This window comes from Paroedura picta, chromosome 6, assembly GCF_049243985.1.
Source record: "Paroedura picta isolate Pp20150507F chromosome 6, Ppicta_v3.0, whole genome shotgun sequence".
NCBI classification, from domain to species: domain Eukaryota; kingdom Metazoa; phylum Chordata; class Lepidosauria; order Squamata; family Gekkonidae; genus Paroedura; species Paroedura picta.
Window position 1 is genome coordinate 20,420,943 of NC_135374.1, and position 14,790 is coordinate 20,435,732.

At 45.1% G+C, this 14,790-nt stretch overlaps 1 protein-coding gene across 6 annotated transcripts in view; it reads right to left on the bottom strand.

The window, feature by feature from the left end:
• Positions 1-14,790, bottom strand: part of ARHGAP20 (Rho GTPase activating protein 20) — a 109,985-nt gene that overhangs the window by 42,796 nt on the left and 52,399 nt on the right. For all 6 annotated transcript variants that reach the window (XM_077341627.1, XM_077341625.1, XM_077341622.1 and 3 more), the window contains one exon: positions 4,594-4,764. In XM_077341627.1, the coding sequence (XP_077197742.1) occupies positions 4,594-4,764 (171 nt within the window). The remainder of the gene's footprint in view (positions 1-4,593; positions 4,765-14,790) is intronic.

Sequence of the window (14,790 nt, forward strand, 5' to 3'; positions counted from 1 at the left end):
TGTATGTGACGTATTGTGAGTACTCTGAAGTGCTATGTTAATATTTAACATTATTATCATCCTTTGTTTGCTCCCAGCCTCCAATAACTGGTTTTATATGACTCTTAAAACATAGACCTGCTAATGACCCAGGATCTGTCTGGGTTACTTCTTTTCCACTGCCTTTCCTGCCATTAGGGTTGCCAGCTTCCAGTTGGGGCCTGGGGATCCCCTTGTTTGAAGCCTTCCGCTCCCATTTTGGGGCTATCAGAAACTGGAAAAACTTACCAGGCACAGAGAGGGAAGAAGCACAAAATAAACGCAACCTGCTGACATCACCTAGAAGCAACGTAGGCACATTGTCGATGTCAGGGAGGGATGCTCTGGTTTGGGGGCAAAACTCTATGCTAAGAAGCTAATTCTACCATAGAGATTTTGCCCAAAAGCCAGAGCATCACCCTCTATGTCCCAACATCTGGGTGATGTCCACACATCTCATTGATTTTCAGCACTCCTTCCCGCTCCTGGGCTGTGGACCCTCATCCTCTGTTGGCAACTATGAGGCACCTGTAAACCCTACCAGCCATTGTCTTGGTATTTACCTGAACTACATGTGTGTGTAAAACCTGGTAGCTATTTTTTCCAAGGGTGAAAAGCAATGGGAATGGGAAAATAATTTAAAATCAAGAAGCTGAACATGTGCACAGACTTTGGTTTCCCCTTTAGAAAAGCAGCTACGAGGATTTCGGGGACATGTATATGCCAATATCACAGTCAGACCCTTTGTTGGTTCTCCAAACAATAGAGATATCCCCAAGACAGCCTATTTTCCACCTGGTTTTTAAGGCTTTTCAGGGTGAGCGCTTGATTACACTGGACTTGCAGTGTGAATTCGACATACATTTCCTCCTGGAGTCTGACAGGAATGTGCAAAGGGAAAAAGCAAGTCCTAGGAGGAATGCGCAGAAGTGAGGCTGCCCACACATTGTCAGAAAAGCCTAGTTTTTCAGGGCAGAAATCTTACCGATATCACACAGAGAGGACAGCTTTCTAGCAGAATGCATAGGACAGAAGAAGAAGAGTTGGTTCTTATATGCTGCTTTTCCCTACCCGAAGGAGGCTCAAAGCGGCTTACAGTCGCCTTCCCATTCCTCTCCCCACAACAGACACCCTGTGTGGTAGGTGAGGCTGAGAGAGCCCTGATATCACTGCACGGTCAGAACAGTTTTATCAGTGCCGTGGTGAGCCCAAGGTCACCCGGCTGTCTGTCTGTGGGGGAGTGAAGAATCAAACCCGGCATGCCAGATTAGAAGTCCGCACTCCTAACCACTACACCAAACTGGCTCAAATGTATTTCAGCTGCAAGCCAGGAGAGCCAGAACCGGAGCAGCATAAAACAAGGTAACATACAGCCCAGTTTTTACCTCCGAGCAAGGGGCACTGTTGAGTACCGTGAGCCATTTTGACGGTCTCTGCAACCAGATTTACAAAATCCCCTCTTTTAGGAAGCACGCTGCATAGCCTCTCTTGCGCGTCCGCATTAACAGGAACTGCTTGGAAGACGCTCCTCGGCAGAAGGTGATCGCACCGAGGAGTCTGGGTAAGCCGGCGGCCTGTGCGCAATCAGGCTTGACGCTGAGCTTGGATTATGCACTCAACCATTCACAATGAGATCCAACCTACGAGCCGGAGCTCTCGCCTGCCAGTCTCACAGAGCAGTGCTTGTGGGTTTCAGGCAAACACGTGATTACGCAGGAAGGAGGGAAGCGAGAGGGGGAAGTCTGGGGAGAAAATGGGTGCAGCGGAGTGGATGCCTGATGCGTTTGTTCACCTCCATGTGTTCTTCCCTTTGGAAGATGTTACATACACTCTCTTCGTAGGAATTCAAGGGCCAGCTGCCATCTTCACACCCTGTCTGAGAGTTTCCTAGAGGCACAGAACTGGATACTGTCTACCAAACAATGCCGGCCAATGTGACAACTTGGTCAGGCCCAGCAAAGCAGTCCCTGCGTTTTTATGATTTGGGTGCATGACGATTTCATCTGGCACATCTGTCAGGAAAGGTAGAACAGGAGTGAAGACTCGGCAAGCCTTCCTCCCCCACCGCCGTGCCACCTTGGTCGGAACCCCCTTCCTGTTTGAAGTGGAGCAGAAGTAATTTTTTTAACCCAGTTTAATGTCAGTGCTGAAGGCTTAAACTGGCCCCTGGTTAAATCAGAATTTTTAATTGGCTTTGAATTCTGGCTAAAAGCCCTGGTTAAGTGGCGAACCTGAGCAGCCAACTGCATTCATATATTTTTAATAATGCTGGTGCTAGCTTGGTCTGAACGACTGTAATAAAGTTTGACTGATTGACTAATGCTGATGCTCCATTGGTAACCATTGCTGAGTCAAGAAAGGGAAATTGGTGACAGAGGACAAATAAGGGGACAGGAAGGGAGGACACAGTGAAAGGTCTACTCTACCTTACCTTGGTTTCTAATCTCTTAATCAAAGTTATATTGTCTGTATTGAATCTAAGTTTTCTGAATCTCTGGAAATACCTATGAAGGTGCAGATAGTTACACACCTTGAGTCTGTCACAGATCTTCACTTTCTTGTATAATAATTAGGTAACAATTCTATCAGGGTTGCCAACCCCCGGGTGGGAGCTGGAGATCTCCTGGAATTACAACTGATCTCCAGACTGCATGATTTGCTGCTTTATTTATTTAAAACGTTTATTCCACTTCTCCTGGAGTAAATGGCTGCTTTAGTAGGCTGCATGGCACTATACCCCACCGGGTCCCTCCTCTCTCTCAACCCAGCTCTTCCAGGCTTCCCCCTCAAATGTCCAGGTGTTTCTGAACCTGGCATTGGCAACTATGGCTTCTACTGCAAAAATGTTAAAAATTTATCACGCCATATACAGTTAATCCTTGATTCAGGGATACTACCTGGCTTGAAAAATGCAAGCTCAAAAGTGACTGTGGGCGTGTAGTTTAAGTAAAGGGGTCTCTTTCACAGTTCTCCCAGAGTCCTTCTGGGCACACTTTTTTACTTGGAGCAACAAAGTAAGGAAACATTCCTCTCCCTTGCCAACACCGATGCAAAACAAAAGCAGCCCTGCCTATTCCAAGAACCAAATATTTTCCCTTTGTCACAACTGGTGCTGGAAACAGGAATGATCGAGTAGCTGCTGGAATATTATTTGTTTGCAACAGCTTACAAGTCAGAAATGCCACTCTCATCTTCCTTGACACCAGCTTGTAACAAAAAGGCAATGGTATTTCCCACTTCCACGTTTTAGCCTATTCTTCATCCCTAATGGTTTCCACACTTGCTCATATTCATCCCCGTCAAGCTTCACTTTTGCTTTCTTTCCTTCCCCTGACAGATGCATACTATCCCATACAAACGCCCACAGTGTCCTCCTGCCCTTTACCATGAACAAAATGGACCATCTCTGCCCAACAGGTTAAAAGGAACACAAAGCAGACACTAAAGATGGAAACGCCAAGGGCCTAACCAGAGATTACGTCTCCTTTGCACCCTCCCCAGTTCCACCACAAAGACTTTGCCAGGAAGTGCCTTGCGAGTTCCATGCTGGAGACTCAATTCCTAGATGTGTGGTGGCCTGATTCAAAGTGTTTCCCCATCCTGAATTGGCCTCAGGGACTTCTATTTGTCCTGTTGGATAAAGTTCCATGTAATGATAGCTCTGTGTAAGTTTCCTTAGTGGGACAATCTGCTGCTCCCCAAAGCTGTTTCAGTTCAGGAAACTAGCAGTAGTGTACAGGAGGTTTAAGTCTCCCTTGTACATATATCAGAGACCTGATCAAAATTGGGCTCCCCTAAGCTTCGGAAGTGAGTTCAGATTACTGAACGTGCAAGGCACAGTGGATCAAGTCTTTGCGGTTGGCATTTGGGGAGATGCTCTCCTCTGTACCATTTCAATTGTGTCCACATCCTTTTTGAAGTGAGGCCTCCAGAACTGCACACAGTACTCTAGGTGTGGTCTGACCAGTGTACAGCGGGATGATGATATCTAGCAATTCTGATGTGATGCCTCTGTTGCTACAGCCTGAGACGGCATTTATTTGCCTTCTTTACTGCTGCACCACACTTTCTGCTCATATTTCACTTATGGTCCACAAGTACCCCAAGATCTCGTTCACGCACATTGTTACCCAGTATGCACGATCTCCTATCCAGTATGCACGTCTCTCATTTTTATGATCCAAATGTAGAACTCTGCACTTCTCCTTATTGAATTACATTTTGTTCTCATTGGCCCACTTCTCCAGCATTCAGATCTCGCTGAACTCTATCTTCTGGGGTGTTCGTTACTCCTCCCAATTTGGTGCCATCAGCAAATTTAATGCACAGTCCCTCCACCCTCCCATCCAGATCACCGATGAAAATGTGAAAAAGTACCGGACCTGGTTCCGAGCCCTGCGGCACCCCATGGCTCACCTCTCTCCAATTTGATGAAATACCATTAATGAGTAAGCCACGTAACGTTTCAGCAGCCACCTTCATTATAAAAAAAGGAGGTGTTGGCTGTGGGGGAAAGCACAGCAGTTCACATCACAACATTCCAGGGTGAGCAATACTGTAACGCTCTGGACTTACTTGGGCTTGGCAACCACAAGGATGTCTGTGAAAAGGAAAAGGTGCCGTTCCTGAGTCTGCAGGCCTGTCTTCAGCTGTACGTGTCCTTCCAGGAGCAACGTTCGGTTGGGGGAGAGGAAGGACTGGACCAGCGGACATGTCTCTGGGCTGACTGGGGAGAAGCAACTTTCCCTGTAGCAAAAAAGCAAAAGGGAGCGGGGTGAAGCCATCAGCCTAGCAATGAATTGCAGAATGTTTCTGCTATACAGCATCATCTGTCTGCCAGCTTCTTTGATTTTTAACCACCCCTCTCGAGTAACCATCTCAAGGTGATTATAGCAGTTCAAGATAACAGTAAACATTAAGCAACTAGTAACACTTGAATGTTTAGGCATTTAAAAGTATTTCAAGCCAACTAAAAGACTCTTATTCAATATAGTTGCCAGTCTTTGCTGTTAGAATAGCTCTATTTCCCTTCCCTGTTTTCAGGGTGGGAAATTTCATGGGGAGGGCTCTTTTGGTGTTCTGCTACTCACTGGCCCACAACCAAACACCTGGCAGAAGAGCTCCATTTTGCAGGCCCTTCGGAACTGAGAAAGACTCTTGTATTGCCCGTAGATCTTCTGGAAGCTCGTTCCACCAGGTAGGGGCCAGGACTAAAAGCTTACAACTGCCTTCCCTTCCTCTTCCCACAACAGGCACCCTGTGAGGTAGGAGAAGCTGACAGAGTTCTCATAGAGCTGTTCTACTCTGTGATAACAGCTCTAATAGGACTGTGACTGGCCCAAGGTCACCCAGCTGGCTGCAAGTGGAAGAGCGGGGAACTGAACCCGGCTTACCAGATTAGAAGCGGTCACTCTTAACCACTACACCACACTGGCTCATCGACATACGTAAGTATATACTGGCATAAAATTTTAACATTCCTTTTTTGTGTTGTGTATTCATGTACTTATGCCTTTGTGTACATCAATAAACTGTATGGGGAGGGAATAAGAGCATCCGAGAAAAATGTAATGTATACTTCGGCTCTGAGAAACCAGTTTAGCTCTTAGCCCTAAAAAGCCCATGGATGCTGCTGTGAAGCAACAGACCCACCCCATTCGGAACCCCAAAATCTGGGGAGAAAGTCAAATGGGCAGAATTTTGATCTCACTCCTAATTAAAGTTCCATTTAAGCAAACCTGCTGATTAGTTATTACTTTCAAAACCAAAAAATGTAGCCTAGCCTTTTACCTCTTATTAGAATAAACGTTTCCTTTCGATGGGAAATCTATTCTATTTGTGAACAGAACTCTTGACTCCACTGCAGTGCTGGAGGAAGCGCATTCGGAATTCGGAATCCAGTCCAAAACGGTGTTCAAATATCAATTTAGGAAGGCTGTATCTGACAAGGGGCTCCATCTCTGAAACCAGCAACACCCAGGATCTCTTTTAAAAAAACTGGATTTGGATTGAATTTCACGAACCCCCATCCGGTTCTCAAATTTAATCTTTGATTTAGCTCTTCACTTCACAGGAAGGTACGGATCTTATTCTCTCGCCCCAGCTTTGAATTTGACAGTGTGCTATTCTGCCGATGCGCTGTTCCCACTCCCTTACCAGGAGCAACAGCTGTCCCCCAAGTGAACTCTGCAGGACCACTACCCTGACCTAATGTGAAGGCTGGATGCTTCCAGGCTTCTCCCTTCCCAGTGTTTGTTGTGACCCTTGCTGAGTGCAGCTGGATTACTCAGGGGTCTAGGGATAATGCTGACTTGGGAAACCCTGACAGCTGGTGCTGGCAGGACATGCTCTTCAGCTGACCCGCAGGAGCAGGAGCATGACTCACTTTCGCTGGCCTGCAAGGAGGTTGCAAATTACTGCTGGCTGACAGCCTCCAGATTCAGCCTCTTACTTCCCAGCTTTGCTGAGAACCCTTTTAAAGGAATTACTGCTTAATTGTGTTAAGGATTCCCTTGAGATTTACTTTATTAATTCAACACTCAGTTGTTTACGAGCAAGCAAAGAGAAGTGATTGATGGGAGAAATAAATCGCTTCATTGTTTGTAAGCTTTGGAAAGGAGGAGGAGGAGGAGGAGGAGGAGGAGAGTTGGTTCTTATATGCCGCTTTTTTTCTCTTCTAGAAGGAACCTCAAAGCAGTTTACAATCTCCTTCCCTTTCCTCTCCCCACAACAGACACCCTGTGGGGTGGGTGAGGCTGAGAGAGCCCTGATATTACTGCTCGATCAGGACAGCTTTATCAGTGCTGGTGCGAGCCCCAGGTCACCCAGCAGGTTGCATGTGGGGGAGCGCGGAATCAAACCCGGCTCCCCAGATTAAAAGTCCACACTCCTAACCACTACACCAAGCTGGCTCAGAGCTCCATATCCTGAACTGGATGGCCCAGGCTAGCCAGATCTCGGAAAATAAGCAGGGCTATGATTCTGTGATTCTATTCTATGCTAGCCCTAGTCGGTACTTGGATGGGAGACGACCACGGAAGTCCAGGGTTGCTACACAGAAGAGGGCAGTGGCAGACCACCTCCAAACGTGCCTTGCCTTGGAAACCATTGGTTTCCCACCATCAAAAGCTCCAAGACGTTGCAACTGACTTATGATGATCTCAGCAAGGGGATTTCAAGGAAAGTGAGAAGCATAAGTTGCTTTCTTTCCCCTGCAAAGTCTTTGCTGGTGGTCTCCCATCCAAGTAATGACCCTGCTTGGCTTCCGACTCGGAGATCTGATGAGACTGGACTACATCATGCTGCCCTCTCTCCTAAAAGCTCTGTAAAGTAGGCAAACTCTTACCTTCTGCATTTCATAACTCCCTTTCCCTTGTTTTAGATCCAACACCACCCCTCTTCCTCTCTAGAATGAAGTAGCTGTTATTGCTGAGAAGCAGGATGTGCAAGGAGGGGGAGAAAGGCTTACAGGTGGCTGTGCAGAAGGGCATGACTGAAATGGCTAGCCAGGCTACGCATAAACTGTGCCCCAGAACCCTCACCTCTCACTGGATTTCCATGACAAACAAGGCCAGACCAACCAACCTATTTGCTGGTTATATTATTGGCTCATCTAACTTTGTCTACTTCAAAAGGAAGAGGCCTGTATCCCAGTTCTTTTATCTAGGACTTGTCTGCTGGAGGTGTTGAAAACTAGACCTGGCGACCTTCTGCATGCACAGTATACCCCCTATCATAACCACCACCACCACCACCACCACCACCACCCACATACACCATTCAAGGGTTTGCTAGCTGATGAAGTAATACAGAAAAGCTCCCTTCATGTAGGGAGTAAAGAAAATGGCATCTGTTGAGTTCATGCTTGTGATTCAGCTGTCTAAAGCAGTGGTAGTCAATCTGTGGCCCTCCAGATATCCATGGACTACAATTCCCAGGAGCCCCTTTCAGCAAACGCTGGCAGGGGCTCATGGGAATTGTAGTCCATGAACATCTGGAGGACCACAGGTTGACTACCCCTGGTCTAAGGCACAGGATACTAACCAAGGGGCGGGGGGAGGGGGTGATAATCCTATTAAAAAGTCCAAACAGAAAATAAAAACTCATTTGTAAAAGAATAGAAGTGTCACTGAATGTTGCCATTACAACTACATCTCTATGTAAAATGTCTTTGAGAAAAATATGCCCTGTTATTACATAGCTTGGTTAAAGAAAAGTATCTAATCACTGGCCTCATTTTTTTGTTAAAAATAATAGGATATCCACTCCCCACGTCTATATTTTTTCCAAGATGCATTTGAAAACACTTGAACCATCTTGTGCTGGTTAGGAATCTGCGCGTCGTTCCTGTCGGGAGAAACTCTGACCTAGAAATTGCAGTACTTTTTATTTGTGCAGCTTCTTAGCGGAGATCTTTTTCTCCCTTCAGTCTGCCTCTCTTGTGTTCTTGGATAACCCTCTCATTCTGTGAGCACTCTGTTCCCATTCATCCTTAAGGAAAGGTTATGGTAGACACTGCCCTTCCCCAACAACAACAAGCTGTTTGCAAACGCTGGCTTTTTTGGCATCAAAGCTTATTCATATAAAACCAGAATAAAGCTGTAATCCTCAAACCAGTTATTCTGAAGAAACTCCACTGACCTCAGCCTCTTTGAAGATTTTTAAGCCGTGGTTACGACTTTCAGAAACAGGAAATATCTTCAAGTTACTGTCTTTTATTTTAGAAAAAGGTGTGGGGGCATGTATTTACGAGGTGTTCTACTTAGTGGGTCATATCAGGCCACTGAACTCCAATAGGAATTGGGGCCTCTGTAGAAACACACTTGAGAACCTTTCTACTGTTCTGCTTTTTTTTTTTTTTTGAGCTCTCTCAATTTCATCAGCATCCTATCACATGCTAAACGAAATGGTAGTATAACACCCGTATAGTATTCTCCGGCTGGGAGGTGAGAAACACTGGCAAAAAGGGTTAACCGAAATGGAGAGAGCCATTTGTTGTTGTTAGGTGAGAAGTCGTGTCCGACCAATCGCGACCCCATGGACAATGATCCTCCAGGCCTTCCTGTCCTCTACCATTCCCCGGAGTCCATTTAAGTTCACACTGATTGCTTCAGTGACTCCATCCAGCCACCTCATTCTCTGTCGTCCCCTTCTTCTTTTGCCCTCAATCGCTCCCAGCATTAGGCTCTTCTTCAGGGAGTCCTTCCTTCTCATGAGGTGGCCAAAGAGAACCATTAGACAAGTCTTATTAGCACCAGGTGCACCAGCATTACCACCAGCACCAGACTGTGCATGGTTCTGAGGAATCACAAAGGTGTGTGTGTGTGTGTGTACACGCAGTATAGGGAGTTGATTGGCACAAGTAGAGGGAACAGATACACACAGAGAGGTTTTTAATTTGTATGGGTACGATACATCTAGCAAATTTAAAAGGAGGGCATGGTTTTATGAACATTTCACTTTATCAAGGCAAGATGTAAAACTTTCTATTACTGCAATTAAAGAAAAGAGAATTAATGGGAGCTTTCAAGCACTCAAGCAGTGAGCATCAGCACAAAGGTTTGCATTGTTTTGTGACCAAAGCAAGTGGCTTTATTTCTACTCACTCTGACCTCGTGTGGGCGACCTTTTCCAATGCCAAAACAAACCACAGAACCTGCTTCCTTTGATCATTGTGTGTGAGGATTTTTAGTTTCCAGTGACTAGCTATCACTCAGTTTATGCTTTCTCCTCAGACTCTTTGCACAGCGTGGCTTGCATGACATTGGTCCTGCTGGTTTTCAAAAAGCATGGACAGTCATCTTTGATGGGCAATAAGCCATACCCAACTGTAGTTCAAGCATCCTCATGGCAAAAGAGACATTTTCAGACCCCTGTTTTATGTGATGCAAAGGCTTAGAGAGAAAAAGACGGGGGGAGTGGCCTTTCATCCATGGAAAGTCGGAAATAGCAGAGGTCACAGCTCAGCAGCAGAGTGCATGGATAAAGTTCTAGTTCATTTCCCGGAATCACTAGTTCAAAGGATTTCATAATGCCATCATCAGGCGTGTGGCTGCCCAGTGGTGACAGAATACAAAGCCAACTGTGCTTCCCCTCTCCCCCACCATCATTTTCCTAAACAGCCTAACACCTTGTTCTTGATCTTAAGAGAAACAAACGTGCACTCTTCACTGCTCATACTACAGATGACACTAAAAGCAGAAGAAGCTAAATGTTTGTGGCCACAGTTTCAAGAGTTCTACAGGAATGACTCCAGAATGGAACAACAATGGAAGCCCAGGTCACGAAGGTAGCACAGCTGGCATTTTACCACCTCCGCCGAGCCAAGCTGCTAGCGCCCTACCTGGACCCATTAACCCTGCTGCAGTATTTCAGCAATCAAGTATAGAACCGTAGATTCCTCAATGTGGACTCAGAAGAAAAAAGGAAATCATGAGGCACAATGATGTATCTCTATATTTATAAGTGAAAAAGGTTATAACATAAAGTCTAAATGGTCAAACATAAAGTCAACCAAAACGGGATCCTAGGTTAAGTAACCCGCTTTCTGTTCTATCTTCGTCAGTGGTTGCTCTTCCAATATATCGTTCCCAGATGATTATGAGCATTTTGCCAAGGTGATACTACGATTACTATTGCGACAATATATTGGAAGAGCAACCACTGACAAAGATAGAACAGAAAGCGGGTTACTTAACCTGGGTGTAAACTGCACGGAGCTTTTATTCCAACCCCAGATCGATTCAGTCCCTGCCCTCTACACAGAATGCAATTTCCGTTTGGATTTGGGGCGATTTAGATTTTCCTTCTGCAGCAAGAAGGATTGATCCGGAGTGACCCTACCTTTATTGTGCTTTATCTGAGACTGCTGCTAATCCAGAATATATTCAGAAAATTGCACTGTTTTGAATCTGGGCTCTCCTCCGTGGTAGAGGACCCGTGATTGGCTACAGGTGGTCATGTGACAAGCCTGCCTCAAAAGAGAAGCCCCTAATTTTTCTCAACTTCTGTCGGCCTTGGATTTTTTTTTTTGTGCCTTCTTCGTTTCCCCCCCCCCCCTTCAAGAAAAGAAAGGATTTTTTCCTCCCTCCTCTGACTTCTTGGATCCTCTCCCCCCCTTCAAGAAAACAAAGAAAGAGTCTCCATTTGCCTCCCCTCCCCCTCTTCTGAGTATCCCTAACCATGTGCAGAAGACTTTCCTGTTTCAATGGGGAGGGGGGGGGGAGGAAGAGTTCAAAGTGATCTGAATTCAACAGGATTGACAATGGAATAAAAAAAAGTAAGTGCAGACTCTGCCCTAGGATCCCATTTTGGTTGGTTCTTTATATTTGACCATTTAGACTTTATGTTATAACCTTTTTCACTTATAAATATAGAGAAGACCACTACATCATTGTGCCTCGTGATTTCCTTTTTTCTTCATAGTATTTCAGCAGACAGGAAAGGGGTGAGGAAGAAGGTGAAAGTGTTTTCCCTCCCACTTAAAAAAATAATTAATAGCATGGTGCTCTGCATTAATTATCACATTTGTGAGACACTCCTGGGCAATCATCCTCCAAAAGCCTACATCTTTTTAAAAGATCTCTACTTGGGTAACTACCACCCCTCCAATCACTGACCATATTTGAGAAATTCATCTCCAAAGATAACTGAGTGAAAGTTACCTCTGAGTGACCTTTTCCCTGCCTATTTAAGTAAGTCTGTAACTTGGGTGGTTGTATTTTTAATACTACTACCAGCCTTGGAATTGAACCAGAGACCACCATGGTTGACCCTGCCACTTGAAGGGCTGCCATGGTACTTGAGATGATCCAGAGCACAGGCACAAAACATGGCTCTGAGCCAGGGTGGCATTTGGCCAACAGAAAGTTTCAGGAGGCATACAGAAACCAGAAGGACTGTGATTATTGAATTATTTTGCTAATGGCTTGGGTCCAAGATACCAATTTCTGAATTGGCCAACTTGACTTTAAGAAACCAGCATTGAATCAGGTCACAAGGCAGTCATCTTGAATTCTTTGCATATGCACCGATCCCAGCATGATTGGACAGTATGTTAAACATTGCTGGGTCATAAACCAAAACAGCAGCGTTCTCCTAAACTGGATCACTGTTTCTCTTCTTGAATTCTACTGCAATAAGAATGAGGATTCTAAAAGAATAAGAACAACAACTTTATTCTTATAGTCCGCCCTTCCCTTGTTGGCTCAGGGTGGGCAACAACATAATTAAAATATTCAATACAATCTCCAGTAAGATAAAATGAACATAGGCTTTAAAATTATATCCAGGAGTGGATATAACTTGCTACATTTGAGAAAACTGCTCCAAAAGCAGGGGCAAGTTATATCCACTCCTGGATATTGTGAGGGGAAAGGTAGTATCACCATGGATCAATCATAGACGTTGCAGAAGGAAAATTTAAAGCGCTATATATCAGAATGGAAATTGAATAATGTGTAGATGACTTTTTAAAATCCAGGGTCACCGGGAATAAAAAGCCCAGTGCAGATTCAGCCCAGGTTGGGGCCAGGATGGAGAATACTCTGAACCTGGTAGAGGTCCAGCCAGCTTCCCTGGGGCCAGGGATCACCAGGCAATTGCAGGTAGTAAATAAAGCTCTATGAAGGTTGTAGGCAAATAGGTGGTCCCTCAGGGACACTGGGCCCAGACTGTATATGGCCTTAAAGGTGCTCACCAGAACCTTAAATCTGATCTGGAATTTGACTGGAAGCCAGTGCAGCTGTTGGTGAATCAGATGAATATGGGCCCTCCATTGTGTTGCTATGAGGACCCTGGCCACTGAATTCTGAACCAGCTGTGTTTTCTGGGTCAAAGTTAAGGGCAGGCGTTCCTTGCTCTTTCCCCCCTCTCTGACACGCTGACCTAGCCACCTTGCAACTCTGAAAATATCCTGACAGGGCTTTGTCAGCCCATATGTAATATGGATTACTGAGATCTCTCAGTCTGGGATTAAGAGATAGTTAAATATTGAAAAGAACATTCGTGCCATGCCCAGAGTGAAAACAAACACTCTGGCTCTCACATCATTATGACATCACCCTTACCAGGAAATTAAAAGGAGAACAACCAGCAAACAGCTTCCTTCCCCAAAACTTCCATCAATGTTTCTAAATAAACCCAATATGTTTATTATATGAACGATAAAGTGCTTATTTTCCCTCGGAGCAGAGCATGACTGTATTTTAATATCTAAGGTTAGGTGGAACACAACCAAGTCATTAATAACGCATATACATCCCAGCAATATAGTAATTCATATCAAGCTTGTTCAGGATCAGCAACAGCACCCAGGCTCACACCTGCTGAAGTCAACAGAGCATAATTGTCTTTGGATGTAGAGCTGGAGCTGTACTTCGAAACCGACAAACCACAAAAATGAAGGATAATGATGAGAAACTACAGAGCTCCTCCGTCTAAGAGAAAAAAGGCCAATGCCATAGAACAAATTCAGATATGGTTAAGATCTATGAATGGAGTCAAGGCCTTCAGTACAAATGCTGCTCTGTCTGAGGCCTGTTATTAGTAGTTTAGAACAAGACAATACATATACTGTAGACTTGCCAGTCTCTTGACCCTGTGACTTGGACATGCTGGTGCAAGTATCTCACCAAGTGCCTTCTAGAAATCCAGTGCTGTTTAGCAGTGCCCCTGCAGCCTAGTTACAAGGACCAACCTGGCCAGAAGCAGTTTATCAGTCTTCTAAACAAGTCCATAAGAACTGCTAGCTTCCGAGATCTGACTGGATATGGCTTACCTGGGCTATCCAGGTTGGGTTGGTAAAGTAGGAATCTGAAAACTTACAGAATGCATGAGCACAGGGAGCTGCCTTATACTGGATCAGGTCAATGATCTGCCTAAGTCAGTATTGTCCACTCTGACTGGCAGCAGCTGTACAAGAGCTGGAATCCTTCTCATTACTTACAACCTGAACTTTACTGGAGATGCCAGGGATTAAACCTGGGAACGTCCCTATGCCAATCAAATGATTTACCATTGAGCCACGGCCCCAAAGAGAAAACAAAGAGATCAATCTGTGAACAGTCAACTGAAATAACCCAATACCTTCAGACTACATGTGCGGTGTCGTGGTTAAGAGTAGAGGACTCTAATCTGCAGAACTTGGTTTGATTCCCTACCCCTCCACATGCAGCCAGCTGGGTGACCTTGGGTCAGTCACAATACTCTTAGAGCATTTCACTCAAGAGCTCAACCGCATCTATTTAATTGGGTGTCTGTTGTGGGGAGAGGAAAGGTGTTTGTAAGCCATTCTGGGACTCCTTTGGGTAGTGAAAAGTGGGATCTAAAAAAACCAGCTCTTCTTTTTCTTCTGCTTCTCTAATTCCCAGCTCCATTTAACACCCATCAAATCAAACAGCTTTGAGGATCAGACTCCAGGGGACAGAGAAAGGCCACCATGCCCTGCCTGAAGGTTTCACTACACTATCTGCTGAAGTATTCTTGTCTCAAAGTACCATAGGGGCGGGGAATCAAGAGCAGTCCACTGACTTAGGCAAGAGGAGATATTTCTGATTTCAGCCATTGTTTGCACAAATTGCTGGTTCCACTTTCCAAAAGCCCAGTGCAAAAGACCTGACCAAGCAGAAACTATCATCATTAAGTTTATTTTTAGCATGGTTTTCAAATCAAAGGGCAACAGCAGGCAGATTACAGAGTGAGAGGCATTAGAAGTCTGAAACGTCAAGCAAAGATCTTTTTCTGGGAAAATCTTATTGGCCGCTAGCACCAGTG